The sequence below is a fragment of the Salvelinus sp. IW2-2015 genome, linkage group LG2 (assembly GCF_002910315.2).
Source record: "Salvelinus sp. IW2-2015 linkage group LG2, ASM291031v2, whole genome shotgun sequence".
Taxonomy (NCBI): Eukaryota; Metazoa; Chordata; class Actinopteri; order Salmoniformes; family Salmonidae; genus Salvelinus; species Salvelinus sp. IW2-2015.
In genome coordinates, this window is record NC_036839.1 from 13,202,945 (window position 1) to 13,214,963 (window position 12,019).

Below are 12,019 nucleotides of genomic sequence, written 5' to 3' on the forward strand. Positions count from 1 at the left end.
TTCGTTTACCGTTTCATCCTTCTTCTCCTGCTTTACGCGCTCCACGCTCTAAGGTCCAAATTACGACCAAATTAACAGTGCATGTGATCGGACCGTTGCAGACAATCGTGTTAAGATTATGTCATTACAATTCAGGCCAACACTCAGGCCTTCCTGCTTATAAATTGCTGCACTTATACCGAAAATTGTTTGGCGTCGAATTCCCTCTTCATTCACACTTCCATAATAGTTTTACAAAAAGAGGGGAGAAAATGAGGAAGAGGAGGAATAGCCAAGAAGCTGATGTAACCAGTTCAAGGAGAAGGGATCGAGTTGTGAATCACGCCCTTGGTTTCTTTATCGGGGTCCCATGAGCCTTGCGTCCAGCATCATGTGCTGTCACTCCGCTCTCTCCTCTCCTTACATAGAGCACACAACCCACAGCCTCAAACACAGACCAGGCCACTTCTATATAGACGTCAACACAACAGCTTTACTATGACACGTATAGTAGGACAAACAAATCAGAGTCTCGGCCATCGTTGGGACTTATAATGGAACTTCAGAGGTTAATAAAATTGAATGATGACAACCCGAACATCTAAAAAAGGGCAGAAGCAACAGGTATGAAGGGGCGTGTCAACACAAAGTGTCAAGCTTGAAGTTAGGATCGGTTGATGTCTTGAATTCAATCGTCGCAATACTGTGCATAGAACTGATAGTGCTATTGTACAACTGCAATCTAAGAAGTTAAACAGACGTCGTCTATACTATGCTGTGTTAGAAAGTTACTCTAAAGCTGCACAGTCTTTCATTCTTTATTCGCTGGGTGAAAAGCAAAGCAAATATCTTAAATCAGAATGCAAGTAATTTGACTACAGAAAGCAAGTTACCTCTCACAAATACATTCATGGATCAATTGGAGATTGGGCTTGTAGTAGGAATTTATCTTAGGGTGTACTGAGCACTCCTATATTAGTATGGCATGTGGTTTAAAGCAATGGATCATTGCTGTCTTGTACCTATTGTTAACTTATGGTAAGTAGGTTGGCGTACACAACAGAAATCAAATCTCAAATTAGGAACAAAGAACACTTCGCAACAAACGATGAATGAACATTTTCCTTGAGGTTGGTGATTATAAACTGATGTCAACTAAGCGAGGAGAAATAAGCCGGCCCGTATGGACAGTACTAGAATTTGGCACAGTGGAAAACTGTCGACAAAGGGCTGCTCATACCCTACATCCTATTTAACACTCTGGATTTCAAGCACTTTCCATTTTTTAAGCTGTCGCACTACTAAAACACAACAGGCAAATGAAGAGTGGGTCACCGTACTTTTACGGACCATGATACTGTGCATTGTCCCTTAAATTGAAATCTTAAAGGAGTCAAGAATCTCTTTCACATATTTATTGTCTAGCAAGACATCAATTAAGATACATAACAATAAACTATAAAAAAAAAAAAAAAAAAAAAAACAAATAAAAAAAAAGAAAAAAAAAAAAAAAAAAAAAAATGACTGCTGTGGCGCAAGCACTTTGCTCGAAAGCCAGTGCGAAGAACTGTTAAGTAGTGACGCGCTAGCCAGAGCTACACTTTATGAATGCTGATGACTAAGCCATTATCCACCAACCAATCACCCGATGCCGGTGTCTAAATGCGATGCCCAAAAATGTCACATAACAAGACATACCCTAGTACCATCTTAGTCCTATGCCCCTCCCAATCTGCCCCTGGGTTGAAAGATTGCCCACTAACTACGAATCCCAGAAATCTCCACGCTCCCAATAAACACCATGAGTACGCCTCACAATACGAACCCCCCCTACCCCACATACTACAAACAATAGCGACTATGCCAATCTTTTTCCTTTTAGTCTGTGCGTGCAAAACAGGTCTACAGGTCATGCAACAGAACAACCTTCAGAGATTCAACACTTCATTCAACAGCACATGTACAGTACTACATGCCGGTAGCCAGTACAGAAATACACAGACAAATCCATTTATGCTTGTGTAAGATTAGGCTTTTATCACTAGTTCCTACTTGAAGCAAATAATGAATTTCTGTCATGTGGGAGGGCTAACATTGTTTGATTAACTAAAATCAAGACAATTTTCACAAATAAACATGCAGGGCAAAATACATATTTTGGTTCTAGTGACTACACTAACACTAAACACACAATGAAATAGCCATATGTGCAACATAGAACTGTTCAATTTAGAGCAGAGAGAGTATAATATTGAATGAGACAAGTCCCACTTGCAACAGGGACTTACTGGCAATGTCAAGCGTGAAATATTGCAATCTTGTGCAGTGAGATAATTATTTCCTCACATTAACACTAAAAAGACAAACTAGTTGTAGTTCTTTTACAAAATACCAGTAGCCAGTCGGAATAAATTAAGACACATTTCAATATCTAATTACAAGCGTAGAGGAATCCTGTTAAGAGCAGCTTGCCAACCATGTCAACTGAAATTTGATTTAGTAAAGCTAAAACACTTCGGAGCTTCTATTAGCGCTGTGCATGGAAAATAGCTGTTTCATCTCCTTGTGCTAAACTATTAGCGACTATTGTCTGAGAGATGGTATTTTGTGTCGAATCCCATCACGGTCTGAGGAGATTTGAATATTCAATGGCACTTTGTGAAAAACCAATTAAGCATTAGTCACTTGTAGTCAGGAGACAGAACCGAAAAAGTGCAACCACATAATTTAGAAATAGCCATTGGATGATTTAGAAAAAGTCCTACCAACAGCAAAAAAGGAAGTGTTTCGGAATATTTCTGCAATAACTCACCTCGAGAATCTGCTGCGCTCTGAGCTCCTTCTCCATTTGAATTTGCTGAATGCGCTTGATCTTCTCCTAGTAAAAGGATGGGGGGGGGGGGGTCAAATGAATTCAATCTACAGTCATGCATGTTAGAACAGGGGGCCTGTATACGTAGTTCTAATGGAGATTAAGGTTGCAAAAATGTATGAATTTTCAATAAATTCCCTGGATTTGGGGAAAGCCAGAGAATTTATTGAAAGTTCACAGAATTTTGCAACCATAATGAAGATTAACCGAGTGTAGCATCTTGAAGGTTAGCATCTTCCCTTTAGAGAATATTTCAAAGCAATTAATTCTGCTTGGGATCTTTTCACCTTGGCGGCGTCAGAACAAAAACACAACTTGTGAACAGATGCATCCGAGTGGTGAGCTTTTGGACATGACAATGCTCGTACTGTAGGCAAATCCCTACCTGCTGCTTTACAATCTTCACTTGCTCCTTCTGTTTCCGCTTCTCCTCAGCAGCCATGKTTGCTGAGAGAGAGAAAAAGACAGAGAGCGAGCAAGAAAGACCGAAAGAAAGAGAAACAGAAAGAAAGGACAAAGAGAAACGGACAGAGAGAAAGAAAGTAAACATTGAAATTAGGGTTGTACTGGACTAACTGTGCTATGGTGGTGAACAGGATGGCATTGTCACAAGAACAGCTTTCACAGAACACTAGATTACAATACCTTGTTGTTTCCTTGCCTCCTTGGCTGCTAGTGCCATGGCCTGCTTTTCAAGTTTCCTCATCATTTTAATCTGGGCTGCTTGTCGAGCTATCTCTGCAACAAGAGGAGAGATTTTTAGAATTCATAGTCCTATCGGTTACAGCAGCTTTAAAAAGATACACTATACAGTGCATTCGGGAAAGTATTCAGACCTTTTTCCACATTTTGTTACATTACAGCCTTATTCTAAAATGCATTAAATGAAAATGTTCCTTAATCTACACACAATAACCCATAATGACAAACTGAAAATAGGTTTTCAGAAATGTTGTCAAATTTATACAAATCAAAAAATACCTTATTTACATACGTATTCAGACATTTTGCTWTGAGACTTGAAATGCATCCTGTCRACCTGTGGTAAATTCAATTGATTGGACATGATTTGGAAAGGCACACACCTGTCTATATAAGGTCCCACAGTTGACAGTGCATGTCAGAGCAGAAACCAAGCCATGAGCACGAAGGAATTGMCCATAGAGCTCCGAGCCAAGATTGTGTTGAGGCACAGATCTGGATAAGGGTACCAAAAACTTTCTGCAYCATTGAAGGTCCCCAAGAACACAATGGCCTCCATCATTCTTAAATGGAAGAAGTTTGGAACCACCAAGACTCTTCCTYAAGCTGGCTGCCCGGCCAAACTGAGCAATTGGAGGAGAAGGGCCTTGGTCAGGGAGGTTACCAAGGCGATGGTCACGCTGACAGACCTCTAGAGTTCCTCTGTGGAGATGGGAGAACCTTCCAGAAGGACAACCATCTTTGCAGCACTCCACCAATCAGGCCTTTATGGATATAGAATAACTATCTTCAAAGGAATGACTCGGGACATCGGTTGTGAGATGAAAGCTTATTTTTAGTAATAATACTTGTACACGTTACATTTTACCAACTTTATATTGTACAAAACATTAAAACAAAGTTCTAGCTTTGCCAGGAAAGCCAGGAAAATCACTTGTACATAACTGGCAAGTTCTCGTTTTTTTCTTCCCTGTCACAAGGCATTCTGGTACTTGCAGTCAATAGCGTAATCGAATACAACAGATATGTACAGTGGGACGAAAAAGTATGTGAACCCTTTAGAATTATCTGGATTTCTGAATAAATTGGTCATAAAATTTGATCTGATCCTCTAAGTCACAACACTAGACAGTCTGCTTAAATCAATAACACAAACAATTATCATTTTTCATGTCTTTATTGAACACACCGTGTAAACATTCACAGTGCAGGTTGGAAAAAGTATGTGAACCCTTGGATTTAAAAACAGCTTAACCCTCCATTGGCAGCAATAACCTCAATCAAACGTTTTCTGTAGTTGKAGATCAGACCTGCACAACAGTCAGGAGGAATATTGGACCATTCCTCTTTCCAAAACTGTTTCTGTTAGACAATATTCTTGGAATGTCTYGTGTGAACTGCTCGAGGTCATGCCACAGCATCTCAATCGGGTTGAGGTCAGGACTCTGACTGGGCCACTCCAGAAGGCGTATTTTCTTCTGTTGAAGCCATTCTGTTGTTGATTTACTTCTGTCTTTTGGGTTGTTGTCTGGTTGCATCACCTAACTTCTGTTGAGCTTCAATTGGCAGACAGATAGCCTTACATTCTCCTGCAAAATGTCTCGATAAACTTGGGAATTCATTTTTCCATCGATGATAGCAAGCTGTCTAGGCCCTGAGGCAGCAAAGCAGCCCCAAACCATGATGCTCCCTCTACCATTGTTTACAGTTGGGATGAGGTTTTGATGTTGCTGTGCTGTGCCTTTTTTTCTCCACACATAAAGTCGTGTGTGCCTTCCAAACGACTCAACTTTAGTTTCATCTGTCCACAGAATATTTCTCCATTTATAGACAATTTGTCTTACCGTGTACTGACTTTTAGAGATACTTTTGTAACTCTTTCCAGCTGTATGCAAGGCAACAATTCTTAAATCTCAGGTCTTCTGAGATCTCTTTTGTTCGAGGCACGGTTTACATCAGGCAATGCTTTTTGTGAATAGCACACTAAAATTTTGTGATATATTTTTTTTTTTAATGGGGCAGGGCAGCTCTAACCAAAATCTCCAATCTTGTCTCATTGATTTGACTCCGGGTTAGCTGACTCCTGACTCCAATTAGCTTTTGGAGAAGTCATTAGCCTAGGGGTTCACATACTTTTCCCAACCTACACTGTGAATGTTTAAATTAAGTACGTTCATCTCTAGGAGACAGAACGCGTCTCCTTCCTGAGTGGTATGATGGCTGCGTGGTCCCATGGTGTTTATACTTGGGTACTATTATTTGTACAGATGAACGTGGTCCCTTCAGACATTTGGAAATTACTCCCAAGGATGAACCAGACTTGTGGAGGTCTACAATATATTTTCTGAGGTCTTGGCTGATTTATTTTGTTTTTCCCATGATGTCAAGCAAAGAGGCACTGAGTTTGAAGGTAGGCCTTGAAATACATCCACAGGCACACCTCCAATTGACTCAAATGATGTCAATTAGCCTATCATGACATTCTGGAATTTTCCAAGCTGTTTAAAGGCACAGTCAAGTTAGTGTATGTAAACTTCTGACCCACTGGAATTGTGATAGTGAATAAGCAAAATAATCTGTCTGTAAACAATTGTTGGAAAAATGACTTGTGTCATGCACAAAGTAGATGTCCTAACCGACTTTCCAAAACTATAGTTTGTTAACAAGAAATTTGTGGAGTGGTTGAAAAATTAGTTTTAATGACTCCAACCTAAGTGTATGTAAACTTCCGACTTCAACTGTAGTTGTCTTGGAATTCTGGCATTTCTCGTTTCCATGGCAACTCCACATGGTATCGTTCATCTTTGAAGGTGGTTGTTCTCTCGAACACCTTTCCTCTGGGTTCTATGTTTTCCATGTCAAGCCTTGGCAACACTTGACATGGATACTGGTCCCTGCATCGACCATCCAAAGATGCCCTCTAAAGCAACCAGCGTCTGTCAGTCGCTCCACTCAGCCTGATACTATCTGCCAGTAGTAGTGTGCTCCTATTAGGACAGAGAGTTCAGGATCATTGTCATCTCCTGGAAAGTCTGCGAGCTGCAGTCCCTTTCTATTGAGCTCATGTTCAATCTGCTCACCAGGAACCTTCATCACAGCTGTGCACACTTGTGGGGCTTCAATTGCCTCTATCTCTATTCTCTGCTGTTTGTCCCAGACATTCTCCAAGATGACTTTCACTGTGTTGCGTTGGGACGTTGCTGGAGCAGAGGAGCCAAACGTGTGAAGAGTGAGTGCCTCTTGTCTGATTACTGGTAGCTTCAGGCCCTTCACAAGGTTTTCATGTACATTTACATTTACATTTAAGTCATTTAGCAGACGCTCTTATCCAGAGCGACTTACAAATTGGTGCATTCACCTTATGATATCCAGTGGAACAACCACTTTACAATAGTGCATCTAACTCTTTTAAGGGGGGGGGGGTTATAAGGATTACTTTATCCTATCCTAGGTATTCCTTAAAGAGGTGGGGTTTCAGGTGTCTCCGGAAGGTGGTGATTGACTCCGCTGACCTGGCGTCGTGAGGGAGTTTGTTCCACCATTGGGGTGCCAGAGCAGCGAACAGTTTTGACTGGGCTGAGCGGGAACTGTACTTCCTCAGAGGTAGGGAGGCGAGCAGGCCAGAGGTGGATGAACGCAGTGCCCTTGTTTGGGTGTAGGGCCTGATCAGAGCCTGAAGGTACGGAGGTGCCGTTCCCCTCACAGCTCCGTAGGCAAGCACCATGGTCTTGTAGCGGATGCGAGCTTCAACTGGAAGCCAGTGGAGAGAGCGGAGGAGCGGGGTGACGTGAGACAAAGCTGTACAAAGCTTCTCTGACTGCCTCCATCTAGTAAGCAACGAGCTATCTTCCTGCCCGATGGGCCTTCTACCCATGCCTTTGCCTTTTGTAGCAACACAGTGTTCTGTCCGTCTGGTTGTCTTCACAGAATGGGGAATAACTGAGGAAACAACAGCATCTGCAGAAACAGTAGGGGGTTGCACCTCACTCCTCTTACCGGTACACACAGCAATGTGATGTCTGCTTCCATATGTTGCACATGGCACTCTGACTTTAAAGAATTTTGCTATGTGTTTCTTTCCTAAACATACAAAGCATATTTCCATTTCCTTTAGTTTCTCTTTGCGTGCAGCAATATTGTGATCTGGGCAGTTTTCTGATTTATGGTCTGCACCGTCACAGAATACAGTTTTGTTCCTTCTGGCTGGCTGTGTGCAGTGCCACAGCAGAAGGCATGTTGGGTCTTTGTTTTAATTTCATCGGAGGAGCATGACTTGTTCCATGGTTTGCTCTCTTTCTGTTGGTTGCATGATCTTAGCACTACAAATGACATCCCCCTGCTCTGAACCTACTTCTGTAGGAAACTGACCATCTCAGACACTTTCCATTCATCATCTACTCCCCTCTGACGACTATAGTCAAGAGCTATCTCCTCTGCAATCATCTGTAGTAAGATTGGGCATAGTAGCCTTCTGTAGGTTTCTGACACTACACCCAGTGATTCCAAGCTCCTAATCTGAATTTCACATTCATCGTATGCATTTGTAAGAGGATTTCTTTACGGGAGTGAGATTCAGCAGCTTTGACATGTGAGCACTAATCACAAGATCCTTCCTTCCAAATCTGCTCTTGAGCAGAGCGATTGCATCATCATAGTAACTGTCTGTTAACATCAGTCCTGCTACTGCCTTTGCAGCTGGTCCAGTGAGGATTTCAGGTAGGTAAACTTCTCTTTACTGCACAGTGAATCATTGTTGTGAATAGCAGTCTCATACTGGCTCCAAAACTCCTGCCACATACTGACATCTCCATAGAATTTCTCAATCAACTTCGGTAGCCTTAGTGATTGTCTCTGTGTTCTGTTTTGAGTTAGCATCACTCACCCGTCCTGGTAGTGGATCGAGGTCCTGTTTWAAAAAWATATATATTACTCGTTGTGCACGACTCTTCAGCATGATAACGCACTCTTTGTAATCCCCCGTGCATGCAATCTCCGCCTCCAATACGTCCGACGGAGTTAACTGTTCAATTCCACGACCAAGTTCAACAAGCGGTCCTCCTCAGCTGACAGCAATTCCAACAATGTACTGAAGTGATCGGTATCCGGATTTTACTGGGTTATTTCCACGTCAATCTGATTCAAAATCCGTGTTGTGGCACCTCGGATGGTACCCCGCTTTCGTCTCATTCTTTCTGCTCCATACCGACGTTCCTCCTCAGCCATTTCAGCCACTTCATCCCTCGGATCTTCGTCGCAGCTCATACCCCCGGGTTTTGGCACCAAAAATATAGAACAACTATATTCGAAGTAATGACTTGGGACGTCAGTTGTGAGATGAATGCTTCTTTTTAGTAATAATACTTGTTCATGTTACATTTTACCACTTTTACCAGGATAATGACTTGTCACTTGTACACAACTGGCGCGTTCTCTTATCTTTAGATAAAGCGCAATGAATTAACTGTAAACATTAACTCTGTAACCCATTAAAGTTATAACAATGGTAGAGTGGCCAGACGGAAGCCACTCCTCAGTAAAAAGGCACATGACAGCCCACTTGGAGTTTGCCAAAAGGCACCTAAAGGACTCAGACCATGAGAAACAAGATTCTCTGGTCTGATGAAACCAAGATTGAACTCTTTGGCCTGAATGCCAAGTGTCTCGTCTGGAAGAAACCTGGCACCATCCCTACGGTGAAGCACACTGTTGGCAGCATCATGCTGTGGGGATGTTTTTCAGCAGCATGGACTGGGAGACTAGGCAGGATCGAGGGAAAGATGAAAGGAGCTAAGTACAGAGCGATCCTTGATGAAAACCTGCTCTAGAGCGCTCAGGACCTCAGACTGGGGCAAAGGTTCACCTTCCGACAGGACAACGACCCAAAGCACACAGCCAACAAAATGCAGGAGTGGCTTCTGGACAAGTCTCTGAATCTCCTTGAGGGGCTCAGCCAGAGCCTGGACTTAAACCCTATCAAACATCTCTGGAGAGACCTGAAAATAGCTGTTCAGCGATGCTCCCCATCCAACCTGACAGTGCTTGAGAGGATCTGCAGAGAATGGGAGAAACTACCCAAATACAGGTGTGTAATGTCATACCCATGAAGACTCGAGGCTATAATCGCTGCCAAAGGTGCTTCAACAAAGTACTGAGTCTGGCGCTAGCTGCGCCACCAGAGACTCTGGGTTCGCGCCCAGGCTCTGTCGCAGCCGGCCGCGACCGGGAGGTCCGTGGGGCGACGCACAATTGGCCTAGCGTCCTCCGGGTTAGGAAGGGTTTGGCTGGTAGGGATATCCTTGTCTCATCGCGCACCAGCGGCTCCTGTGGCGGGCCGGGCGCAGTGCGCGCTAACCAAGGGAGCCGGGTGCACGGTGTGTCCTCCGACACATTGGTGCGGCTGGCTTCCGGGTTGTGTTTCGGAGGACGCATGGCTTTCGACCTTCGTCTCTCCCGAGCCCGTACGGGAGTTGTAGCGATGAGACAAGATAGTAATTACAAGTAATTGGATACCATGAAAATTGGGGAGAAAAGGGGGTAAAAAAAAAAAGTACTGAGTCTGAAAACATATGTAAATCTGTTCCAGAAACCTGTTTTTGCTTTGTCATTATGGGGTGTAGATTGAGAAAAAAAAAAAAAAAAGGTACTACATGTTTTTTAAGGACGTAACGTAACAAAATGTGGAAAGAGTCAAGGGGTCTGAATACTTTCCGAATGCACTGGTATATACACAAAAGTATGTGGACACCAATGTTCCCTACATTTCTTTGGGCATATTTCAGGTCTGCTGAGCACAAACTTGAACATTGTGAAAATTCTGTGCATGTAGCAAGCTCTCGCTTTGATCTCAAAACAAGCACATCTACTCACGACCGCTCATGCTGTAAACATAGTCCAGTTCAAAGTAAATGGCATAGATCCATATATGGCAATGGTTTATTTGCATAAAGGCCTACTGCAGCTCTGATTGTTTATGCTGCACCGGTCTGTGTAGAGTACGGGCTGAGTCGTGTGTGTCAATCCAAAATAATCCCAGATGGAATAGAATCCCAATCCGATGCGTTCTGCTACAACAAAATATCTTGCATAGTTGGTTTTGTTTCGGTATGTTGCATTGAAAGTGGCTAATATTGCATTGATTTTGTCACAATTGCCACAGTAAAGGGAAACGTTGATTGTGTTAACAGGGAAAACTCTAGAACAGTGGTGACCAACCTGTGAGTCAAGATCCCTTTCCGAGTCAAAATGCAAGCTGCGATGTACTGGCCAGATCATTTTTTTACATGATTTAGAAAACATAAGCCTATGCAACATTAACCAATTATAAACAGTACTGTAGCCATGAGGTTTGTGCAGTAAGCTATAAGCTTTGCTTGAATTGCCCTGCCAATGCATTGTTGGGGTCATTTCTTAAAATATATATTTCAAAATTTGAGGTAGGCTATATGATCACACCGTTAATAGATCTGCTGTTGTATTACTTGTGAGGCACAGCTGAGTGAGCATACAGACTTAGGGTCCGCCTCTCAACATCCCTTCGTTTTCCCTTTCCTCCACTGACACTGACCAAAAAGGGGCACTGTCTTTCAGCTGAAGGCGAAACTCAAGTTGTACCGCATTACTTCTGCCTCATGAACAAATTCATGTTGTTACTCCTATGAACAGAGAAAGTGAAATATTCCTTGATATTAAAAAACACCCAAGCTGCTAATAATAACTCACGCCTATCGATACACAATCATTAATGCTGCAGTGCTTTGAAATAGGAAGAACGCGCATTTTATGGATTTAAAAAATGTAATACAAAGTGCTAAGTAAGAACTTAAACATGAACCCTGTCAACAAATGCAGCGAAGAACTGCTATTTATATGACTGTCTCTCTCTAGTCATGGTTTTAAACCTTTTGAAATCTCATTTTCAATTTTGCTGTAGCTTTCTTTTATGCCTGCTACGTTACTGCAGACGCGGTAATCTAAGCCATCCAATTGGCCAGCGGTAGGCCTATAGTGCACTTGATTTTCTCTCTGTGCCCGCCGGAAAGGCAGAGTTTGTACCTTCAGACACATGAAATTGTTAAAAATGGCACCAGTTCGGCTACCTAAGTACTGTTATTGTGAAGTGGAAAAGTCTAGGAGCAACAACGGCTCAGCCGCGAAGAGGTAGGCCACACAAGCTCACAGAACGGGACCGCCGAGTGCTGAAGGGCATAGCGCTAACTACCGAGTTCCAAACTACCTCTGGAAGCAACGTCAGCACAATAACTGTTTTTTGGGAGCTTCACGAAATGGGTTTCCATGGCCGAGCAGCCGCACACAAGCCTAAAATAACCATGCGCAATGCCAAGCATCGGATGGAGTGGTGTAAAGCTCGCCGCCATTGGACTCTGGAGCAGTGAAAAAGCGTTTTCTGGAGTGATGAATCATGCTTCACCATCTGGCAGTCCGACAGATGAATCTGGGTTTGCCGGA

The 12,019-nt window shown here is 42.9% G+C and overlaps 1 protein-coding gene across 1 annotated transcript in view; it reads right to left on the reverse strand.

Moving 5' to 3' along the window:
* Positions 1-12,019, reverse strand: part of LOC111972715 (bromodomain adjacent to zinc finger domain protein 2B-like) — a 90,024-nt gene that overhangs the window by 13,540 nt on the left and 64,465 nt on the right. Inside the window, exons 15-18 of the mRNA XM_070449334.1 lie at positions 3,497-3,589; positions 3,237-3,298; positions 2,792-2,857; positions 1,830-1,862 (exon numbers count right to left, since the gene is read on the reverse strand). Coding sequence (XP_070305435.1) covers positions 1,830-1,862; positions 2,792-2,857; positions 3,237-3,298; positions 3,497-3,589 — 254 coding nt within the window. The remainder of the gene's footprint in view (positions 1-1,829; positions 1,863-2,791; positions 2,858-3,236; positions 3,299-3,496; positions 3,590-12,019) is intronic.